Here is an 11,114-nt window from a genome sequence, read left to right on the forward strand (position 1 = left end):
AATAAAAAAAAAAAAAAAAAAAAAAGAAAGACGCAATGAACTAAAACCTCTTAGACGGTAAATCCTGAGAGAAATATATGAGAAAAAAATCTTGAAGACTATTTCTATTCAAAATATGTCAATTGCATCTTAAAACAGAATTTCCGTTCCAGCACCCTCATATCCTCATTCTCTATAGCTGAGAAAAGGAAGATATACAGAGGTTGACATGTTTTGCAATGTTGTCTTTTGACTCAAACTTCAGTGGATCTACTCAGCCTTTCCTGTATGTCACATGTACTCTCACTGTATTTCCAACCTCTTTTCTTCAAACCTTGTAGTGCATTTGACCTCTTTGTTTTGAGCATTTTGTTCCAAATTTCCTCTTTGTCCTCTTTTCCTGTCTTTCTCCCTGTTTCAACTTATGATTGTCAAGGAAGGCAGTGTGGTGTGGGAGCATGAAACACAGACTCTAGAGTGAGCCAACCTGGTTTCCAATCCCACCTCCACTAATTAGAGGCCAAGTGGAACTAGGAGCTTACTTGACATCGTAGCATCCCAGGCTATAAAAGGTAGAATTTTAATAGATCTTGTTTTACAGGTTTAATATGCAGATGAAATGTGCACATTTATGTGAAGTATTTACAGTAGTGTCTGGCATACAGATGACTGCTATATAAATAAAGATGAAATGCATTGAGCTTTGTCTTTAATATTTTGTGTAGATAATCTATGGTTAATTAGCTTTCTGTACAGCTTGCAATGTTTTGAAATCCAAAATTGTTTCCTCTTTATATAAACATGTCAATTATTCTTTCTTTTTTGATTTCTAATTTTTTTTCATACTTAGTGAAGGTTTCATTAACTAAGAATATATATATATAGTTTTATTATGACATACTTAATTTTTTGTATGTAAGTATTCCACATAGATTTTAACAACAGCTTTACTGTCTTATACTCCACAAACCATAAAATTAACCTATTTAAAATGTGCAATTCAGTGCTTTGTAGTATATTCCAAAATTGTGCGGCCATCATGGCTATCAAAGTTTAAAATATTTTCATTCCTCCAAAAAAGACTTCAGACTTATTAGCAGTTATTTCTCACTCTCTCATTCCTTTAGTCCCTGGTTACCACAAATCTATCTTCTATGTCTATGGATGTGGTCATTCTGGACATATCATATAATCAGATTCATACAGTTTGTGGCCTTTTTATCTGGCTTATTTCACTTAGCATATTATTTTCAAGATTCATGCAAAGGTCCTAAGAGTGAAAAAAAAAGTTTATTCATGTTGCAATGTATATCAGTACTTTATTACTTTATATTGCCAAATAATATTTCATTGTATAGATAGACTCCATTTTATTTATCCATTCATCCATTGATAGACATTTAGGTTGTTTTCCCTTTTTGCCTTTCATGCACATTTGCATACAGTTAGTATTAGACATGTATTCAGTTCCTTTGGGTATGTACACAGAAATGAATTGCTAGTCTTAGGTAACTTTGCTTAATTTGTTCAGGAGTGGCCAAACTGTTATCCAAAGCAGAGGCACCATTTAATATTCACACTAGCAATGTATGAAGGTTCCAAATTTTCCACATTCTCTCCAACACTTGAAATTGTCTCTTTCTTATTTAAGCCAATGTAGAGCATATGAAGTAGTATCTCACTGAGGTCTTTATTTGCATATCCTTAGTAACTAGTAATGCTGAACATACTTTTATGTTCTTATTGTTCATTTCTAAATCTTTTGAGAAGTGTCCATTTGAATCCTCTAGCCATTATTTGAATTAGACTATTTGTTTTTGTTTTGTTTGTTTTTTTGAGATGGAGTCTCACTCTGTTACCCAGGCTGGAGTGCAGTGGCGCACTGCAGCCTCCGCCTCTCAAGTTTAATCATTTCTCATGCCTCAGCCTCCCCAGTAGCTGGGATTACAGGCATGCACCACCATACCCAATTAACTTTTTTATTTTTTGTAGAGATGGAGTTTCCCCATGTTGGCCAGTCTGGTCTCATACCCCTGACCTCATATGATCCACCCACCTCAGCTTCTGAAAGTGCTGGGATTACAGGTGTGGCTACCACGCCCAGCCTTACTATTTGCTTTTTGATTGTTAAATTGTAATAATTCTTTATATATTCATAATAGAAGATCCCTATCAGATAAATTTTCTTCAAATATTTTCTCTGTTCTGTAGGGCATCTCTTCTTTCTTGATAATGTCTTTTGAGGAGCAAAATATTTTAATTTTGATGAAGTTGAATTTACCTATTTTTCTTTGGTGTGTTCTGTGCGGCCACTAAAATCTTTGCTCAGCTATCTTAGTGGTGATCTAATGATTGAACAAGAATTTAATTAAATGCTTTACATCAGTAAATCTCCCAGGCTTTATTGAGGTTCTCTATCTCTGTTTTGTGTCACACTGTGAGTGTTCTTATATAATTCCCAACTCTGCCTTAGCCTTCAATTTCTGCTTGTGTAGAACCATATGAGATGAGGCAGTAGGGATTCACACATTTCTTTGGAGCATGCACACAGTCCTGCACATTTGTGTGGCCTTCTAGACTCCTAGGAATATGTGGAACTCTTCAAATGTCTCTACAGAGATCCCATTCCTCAGGTTTATTTTGTAATGCTTTTTAGTCAGACCATTGTTACCTACAACTAGTAACTCTGTTGCAGGAAGTTGGGAAGTTGTAATGTTAAACAACTGCTGATGTTTTCTTTCAACAGAGACTTTAGGGGACAGGCACAGTAGCTGATGGCTGTAATCACAGCACTTTGGGTGGCTGAGGTAGGCAGGTCACTTGAAGCCAGCCTGTCCAACGTGGTGAAAACCTGTCTCTACTAAAAATACAAAAATTAGCCACGCATGATGATGTGCGCCTGTGGTCCCAGCAACTTGGGTTGGCTAAGGCAGGAGAATTTATTGAACCCAAGGCTCAGTTTAGGGAGAGGGCTCTTTACACAGAGTGAGCTTTAAGTCTTGCTAGAATAAAAAGTCATGAAAATGTAAGTTTTCGAAGACCTGCTGGATCTATCCAACAAGGACAATTCTCTGAGGATGAGGCCTTGGAGAGCTTAAGACCTGGTCTTTTCCTTCCAGTGTCTTCTAGGATGACGAGCTGCATAGCTGGCATAGTTTCAGGGTGGCTGGCTCAAGGCCAACATGCAGCTGCGGAGAGATGTTGAGGAAGTAAAGTTAAAATGCTCCATACATTTTGTCATTCATAATATGACACAGCTACTTTTTGAGTAAATACTCTGTGGGCTATTGTGAGCATTTCTCTATTAACAGAATTTTTAAAAAAAATTGATTTTTTCAGTTTTTTGCCAGAATAATCATTACCTTAATGGAAGAGAAGATTTTCTGGTCTTTGTTGTTCTGGAGGTGCTCCATAGATTTGATTTTGAGAGTGAGGTTTTTTTCCTTTCTTTTTTTCCAAAATGCATTTGTCTTCACTATTTCGAAGTGGTATGCTTATTTTATTCGAATGTGTTGATGATATCTGGGCTTGCAAAATAAATGCTATTCTATGATATGGCTCTAAATGTTATCACTGAGATCACACTGCTTTAATAATTATTTTTATTGGTAAATATATAATTAAATAATAAAAAAGTATTGGGTAACTACCTGTGTGAAGAATGCAGTTAGCAGGTGTTTGGTTTAGCTATAAATAAGAAAACACATTATAGCTGTGCTAATCTTTTTTTTATTTTTAAATATTTATTTATTTGTTTATTTATTTATTTATTTTGAGGCAGTCTCACTCTGTTGCCCAGGCTGGAGTGCAGTAGCATGTTCTCAGCTCACTGCAACCTCTGCGTCACAGGTTCAAGCAATTCTCCTACCTAAGCCACCCAAGTAGCTTGGGGCTACAGGTCCTGCCACCACACCCAGCTAACTTTCATATTTTTAGTAGGGACATGTCTTCACCATGTTGGCCAGGCTGGTCTTGAAACTGCTGATCTCAAGCGATCAGCCTGCCTCTGCCTTTGAAGGTTCTGGGACTGCAGGTGTGAGCCTCTGTGCCCGGCCTGTACTAATCTTAAAAATGGGAACTAAATTAGAACACATATGTGGAAATTAAGTTACTTTATATATTGAAAATGCATTTCAAATAAATATTTAAAAGCTATATTTATGAGTGATATTATGGTTTTTAAGCAAAACAAATTGTTAGAAAATTATAATTATAGATCCTTTACATTTACACACCCAACAATGCTCATTTTGATGATTTTAAAACATATTTGAGTTTATTAGTTTTGCACCTGAATACACATTTTAAAAAGTGAAATTGTTACAACTCTTTAAATGCAAAGTTTTATTTTATTTTACTTTTTTTTTAATAGGACTTTGGAGATGATGGATCCTTGTATATTACTAAGGTTACCACAACTCACATGGGCAATTACACCTGCTATGCAGATGGCTATGAACAAGTCCGTCAGACTCACATCTTCCAAGTGAATGGTAAGAAGTGATTTTTGTTACCCTTGCTATTCAAAAAATACCACTAGGGAAGGCTTCGATATTTTAAGTTTTTATAAGGTACTAATAATATTTCAAGTTTTAAGACTTAACTGAAAATGTAAAAGTTTTTTAAGTAAAAAAAAAGGTGTGCAAAGTTACAAAGTTTCCAAGTGAATAAACACTATAAATTGGTACTTTATTTTCATTATCATAAAATACTAGAGTAACTCATTGTAATTGAAAAGTTAAAACACAAGAACTTTACATTATTTTTAGCTCAGAATATTAACAATTACAGAAGCATGGATTATAAAAACAAAATTTAAACAGATCATCTATTTAATTGTTTATATTAATGATATAGAATACTATTATTCATGTATAGCAAATTTTATGTTCTTGATGGTGAATTTAATGGCTATTTATGATAAGCCCAAGTGGGCTTATCACTCCTACAATCAGAACTTTTCTTTATTCCTGATATAATTCAAATTTTAGTTATTTACTTGAATACAGGACATATATGATTTATTGGTAAATATTTCATTTTCATAATTTACTGTAACAGATGTTAGTCTACGATTTATAAAAAGGAGGCAGAAACTTACTTGGCTTTCTGTAGGAGCAGCAAGGTGGCTAGTGTGATGGGTATGAATTAAGAGGAAATTGGCAGATAATAAGCTTGCAGAGGTAGCCTTGGGGCAGATCCCATGGAGCCTTGTGGACCTAGGTAAATATCTGGATTTCAATTCTAAGTGTAAGGGGAAGCTATCGAAGTGTTTCATGTATGGAGTAGCACATTCTGATTTGTTTTAAAATAAATGATAATTTAAAAATTATTTTAGTGTCTAAGTAAGAGATAGTGGTAGCCCAAAATGTAGTCTCAACGGTGGAGTTATAAAGAAGTGGGCACATTTGGAATATATTTTGAAAGTAATTCTGTCAGTATCACTGAGGAATAGCACATGAGTGTGAGAGACCGTGAAAATATGAGCCTAAGGAATGTGAAGGAAGCAGTTGGCTTTAGGGGTGGAGCATTTACTGCTTTGAAGAAGGAACACACTTTGAGATTGGATGCGATTCAATTTTGGCATGTTAACTTAAATATAATTATCGATAGAAATGACAAGTATTCAAGGGAGGAACATGAAACCTCAAAGTCGTATGTTCAGATAATAACAATGTATATAAATTGCATTTAAAGTCATAAATCTGAGCCTAATGAGGTTCCTTTAGAAATGAGCATATATGGAATATGAAGTCAGAGGAATGAGCCTTGGATCTGAGGTTAACAAGCGGAGAAGACTGAGAATCAGGGCTCTGTGATGAGACGTATGTGTCCTGGAAATTAATTACTAAAACATGCCCAAAAGTTTGAAAATATTGGGTAATCTGATTTGACTATTGTTGACATTCAAGGGAAGCAGATCTAGTTCTTGGTTTCTGGTGAAAATCCAGTTGGCATCTAGACACGATCAAGTCTTTGAACCCAGTTTTTTATTTGTTTGTGTGTGTGTGTGTGTGTTTGTGCGTGTGTGTGTGTGTTTGAGACAGAGTCTTGCTCTGTCACCAGGTGCCAGGCTGGTGTGCAGTGGTGGGATCTCGGCTCACTGCAACCTCCACCTCCCGGGTTCAAGCAATTCTCCTATTTCAGCCTCCCGAGTAGCAGGGACCACAGGCGTGCACCACCACGCCCAGCTAATTTTTGTATTTTTAGTGGAGACGGGGTTTCACCTTGTTGGCCAGGGTGGTCTCAATCTCTTGACCTCGTGATCCACCCTCCTCAACCTCCCAAAGTGCTGGGATTACAGACGTGAGCCACTGCACCCGGCCTTGAACCCAGTTTTCAATGAAATCAGGGAAGAAAGCAGGCAAGATTTTAAGTAGATTCATGCTGTTCCCAGTGGCCTCAGATGTTTGGAGATGGACTTTCATATATATAGCAATTGTACCTGCTGATACATGATCTTGAGAGGGTGGGACAAATCTGTGCTGAGACTGCTCCTCTGGATGTAGATGCTGCATCCTTGGGGAAATGGTTCTTGGACGTCTGGCCCTCACCTTCTATTTTGTGGTGAATGCCTACTGACTGTTTGCGCATTCAACAAGATTAATGCCCTGCTTTTTTCCTTTTCTTTTCTTTTTTAGCATTAGGGATAGAGAGTCTCCAATTTCATTTTTGGCTGACAATTAATTCTGTCTTTTCTTATCCTCACTCTCAGTCCTAGTTCTTCCATGTAAGAGTTCCTAGTAGTTTTTAGAGTATATTTTGCATGTTCCCTGCCTGTATCAGAATGACAAAAAAGAAAAGAAAAGAAAAAAAAAATCACAAGCGCAGAACCTGGCCTTCACTAGCACGCTCAGGAAGTCTGATTTGAAATCTGCATTTTGCAAAGCTTCCCAGGAAATTGTGATACATGGTAAAGTGTGACAACTATTCTAAACGGCTGCTCTTCAGGAGCTGCTGCTCCTCATTCATGTCTGATGTAGGTTTCTTACGTAACTTACTCATTTGCCATGCTCCAGCTGGGAAACCCAGGAAGGAGACTTTGAGTCAAACTGCGGACTTTCATGTTGCAAGATTGCACTGAACAGCATTGGTGAAAGGCGGCTTCCCTATTTCATCTCCTCCTGTGAATGAACTGCTTACTCTCTGATCTCAGGTTTTTCTGAAGATAGAATACAGGAATAAAGAAATAATGAGGTCTCAGAAACAGGGTGCCCCCTATCAGCCTTAACTTTATGAATTAATCAAGAGGAATTCAATATTAGTAGTGATTGCTTGTGCTCAACTCTAACGCTTTTTCTTTTCTAGGTACAAGGGTCCGTGAACCAATATCTCACAGGTTGCAAAAACAGTTTTTTTCCATTACATCCCACAACATTTAAACTGCTCTGACTTTCTTGGTATAAAGGTTTTCAAGAAGGGATGGGTTTTGTGGAGAAAAACAATGATATTATCATTGCTGAGAAAGCAAACAAGATGAGGAATATAATTTAGGCACTAGCTTTTCGTACTTGTGTGCAATTATTAACGTTTCCAAGACCCGCTTTTGCCAAGTATTGGCAATAAAACTATGATTATAGTCAATTCAAGAGAGAATGGAAAGTGGAAAAATGAACACTTCTATAATTAACTCTTTTAAAGGAGAACATTTGCTGAAAGTAAGAGAACTTTGCAGTAGCTGCAAAGCTCCTGCATTCAAGGGAGCGAAATTTATAAAAGTTATAGATATGATCATCTTTTATGCTGATGGGAAGAATCCAGGAAAGATGAAAAACATATAATTTATAAGGCCAAAAGGATAATTATAGTAACAAATCAATTACATTTAAAATTGATGTGATCTAATTCACAGAAGAAGGGACTGGTGTTTGGAAGATGAATAGTTCATCTGTTGAAACAGGGCGGAAGACAAACTGTTTGGGAAACGATTCACCTTGTAGGAGGATGAGGATATCCTTTTTGCACTACCTAAATTTTCTTCAGGGAATTGAATAACAATGGTTGAAAGTGAAGAGTTTCTAATAGCTTTAGTGGTTTGAGGAGGGGAAGAGATGTAAAATAATTATCTTGCAATGCAGGAGGGGGATTGAAATAGCAATATGTAGTTGGTATGTAGGGGAGAGCTTGGAGTATTCGTGGCATATGTTTTCCCTCTGTTGTGGCTGACTGTAAACTGGCTATGAGAGGAAAAAAAGATTTTGATTTAGCGAGTGTTTTGTTTGTCAGGTGAGTAAGTGGGAGATGTTTAGGAGTGAAGAAGTTAAATAAGTTTACAAAGGAGTGATTAGGGTAGACCAGACACTAAGTGTGAGATAAGGACACAAGCGAAGACATGATAAATGTGACATGAAAATTGACTGGCATTGGCAAGTTGGTCAAATATTACTAGGACGAGGTGCTAGAGAGGAAGATATGCAATACCCTCACTCAAAGCAGCTGGCAATTTCTGTTTATAAAAAAATGTTTCTAGTTAGGTCAAGTCTGTATAAAGGAATGTGTGGACCACTAAGGTTTGCTAGGGTTTTAAGCAGCCCAAACGTTCTAATCTAATTTCTAATTTGCCGGTTCGAACCTTAACCGCCGGAGAAATAAGGTATAAAATAACACTGATTTATCAAATTCAACTATCATTGAGCAAAAACTTGTTCTACCGCATTTATATCAACAAGGGAAAGCAATAAGTGTGTTTCAACGTCCATTTTGTTTTTATTTTTAACAGTGAGGGATTGCCTTTAACTGCTATAATATAGACCCAAAAGGATAGAGGCTCAAAGGAGATACAAGTGTATTTTTCTAACGCATAAAATAAGCCAAGATAGGGCAGTTTGGGGATGGAAGATCTATATGGTCATCAATATCATAAGCTTCCCTATTATGATTAGCATGTAGTTCCTACCCATTTTGAAATCCTGTGATGGGATTTCAAAATGGGTGGAAATTCTGTAGACCTTTCAACAGGGAAACTGGAAGTGGGGGGAAGGGGGAAGTCACACCTGACACATGAGAAAGCACTTTTTAAAAAGTTTTAATGAAAGCACCAGTGATGACTTCCATTGATCTTCCCAAAATGCAAAGACATGGTACAATGTATTTCTCTGACTTTGATGTATAGCCACCCACAACAATATAAAGACTATGTTAATTAGAAGAAAGGGGGAAGTAAATATTGAATAGGTAACTAGCCACCTTATTTACAAAGTTTCTGATGTATCAAAATATTTTGCCAAACAAAAATACAATGTGACACTTTATAATAACGTATCTAGAAATGGTGTGATAAGTTACAAAATCACAGCCCTAAAATTGGTGCTATCTCTTTTTCGGTGTGTTGCTTTCCTTTGGTTTTATGGTATTTTGTGTTTGGAATAATAGCTTTAACCACATTTTTTTTTTATGTAACAAAGTATAGTAAACTTGGGATTACTCAAGTGTTATAAGTTAGTAATAAAAACAGTAGTTGGGAATGAGGAATAACACTGGCTAAAATACAATGAAAATGCAAGAAAATGCAGATTATCTACCAAATAGCACATTTATGGAATTCAATAAATCTCTAAAACTGGTTTAACTCATCTTGTATTTTTTTTTCACTTTTAGAAAAGGTTAAAAAACCTTTAGAAAATCCTATTTTCAGAATTTAAAATATTTATCTTAACAATTTGTTAATTCTTAATAAAAATAAAATATATCATTGATTACCATGACAAGCCCTGAAAATACCACAAGCTATTGGAATTTGTAAAAGAGTATTTTTGAAGTTCAAAGTCTATTTAAATATCCTAGGGCATAAGCCAAATAAAAGTCTATCTATAGCCCTGTTCCTTTTCAAACAATGTAAAATTAGATTATTGAAATATGAAAGTGCACTGTGTCGTTGTCTGGAAAAGCATTATGTATAAATCAAAGTAGCTTGACTGTACCAGTAGAGTTCATTTCATGCTTTTCTTTCTCTTTTTACATAAAGCAAATCGGTTTTAGATCTTAAGCTTATGATACAGAATGTTTGAAATTTTTAAAAGTCATCAGTGTTTACACTCCCCTCTGGGCAGAAAGCTTGTCCATATTGATAGTAAACCTATATGTACACTGTTACTTCTCTCTCATTCAAATTATTTAAGTCCTCAGACATAATATTGTGTGGAGTTTTTTCTACTGAAATAAAAAAAATCTGCATAAAATGGTTGCTATTTGTTGGTTTTACAAGCTGTCTATATAGAACACCCCTATTTTTCTCCTTCAAAGTTTGGAAACATATGTAAGAAAGACACAAGAGCCAGATAAACAGATACAAAGTGTGACCTTCATTACAGACAAAGCTATTATTTAGAAAACCAGTTTAAGTCTGGGGCAACAAAGCTTTCTTTCTTGCATCATAGAATTCAGCTTTCTCATCTAGTCATAGGCAACACTGAAATCTCTGCACTGGGTGTGTTAAACCTTCCTAGCGAAGCTTGGCAGGTCTAAGTGCAGGGGAAAGTAAAACCTGTCTATAAACAGTGAGAACTGGAAAGCAGGAAATAACAGCTCTCCTTCACCCTCTCTTCTCCTCCCACTATGAGTTAATAAAGGATGAGGGAGTGAAAAACTAGAGGGTTACTCTTGCTCAGTGATTGCCAAACTGTGGTTCATGCACAAGGAGCAACAGCATCCTGTTTTAAAGACAAATTTTCAGGGATCATCTATGCCTACTGAGTCACAAGCTCTAAGTATGGTATAGAACATCTTGTGTTCTAACAAACCTTCCGGGTCATCCTGAAGATAGTTTGAGAACTACTATTCTGCCAGTTTCCCTCCTAAAAAAGTAATAGGTAGAAATATATTTTCCTTCTTCATATCAGTCAATTCTTTATTCTTTCAATTTTGAGTTAAAACTTTCAGCTGATTGTCATCTAGAAGATAGGCTCTTGCTTGGGGGATGGTATCAGCCATGTATCATTTCAGCCTTTTCCCTCATGAGGGCCTCCAGCAGACAGTATTCATGTCTTGCTCCATAGCCCAGACAGGCTCCCTGATCTATGGTGATTGTCCCTTGATAGCTTCTTACTGCAAAAGCTAATCTCTCTGCCTTGCAATGGTTCCTTAAGATTTTATTTATTAGGTAGGATGGTGCAAAAGTAATTGCTTTTTTTTTTTTT

The 11,114-nt window shown here is 36.2% G+C and overlaps 1 protein-coding gene across 4 annotated transcripts in view; it reads left to right on the plus strand.

Annotated features, from left to right (window-relative positions):
* Positions 1–11,114, plus strand: part of FSTL5 (follistatin like 5) — an 826,955-nt gene that overhangs the window by 595,895 nt on the left and 219,946 nt on the right. For all 4 annotated transcript variants that reach the window (XM_017525990.2, XM_017525989.2, XM_017525991.2 and 1 more), the window contains one exon: positions 4,352–4,472. In XM_017525990.2, the coding sequence (XP_017381479.1) occupies positions 4,352–4,472 (121 nt within the window). The remainder of the gene's footprint in view (positions 1–4,351; positions 4,473–11,114) is intronic.

The sequence above is a fragment of the Cebus imitator genome, unplaced genomic scaffold (assembly GCF_001604975.1).
Source record: "Cebus imitator isolate Cc_AM_T3 unplaced genomic scaffold, Cebus_imitator-1.0 Scaffold40, whole genome shotgun sequence".
NCBI classification, from domain to species: domain Eukaryota; kingdom Metazoa; phylum Chordata; class Mammalia; order Primates; family Cebidae; genus Cebus; species Cebus imitator.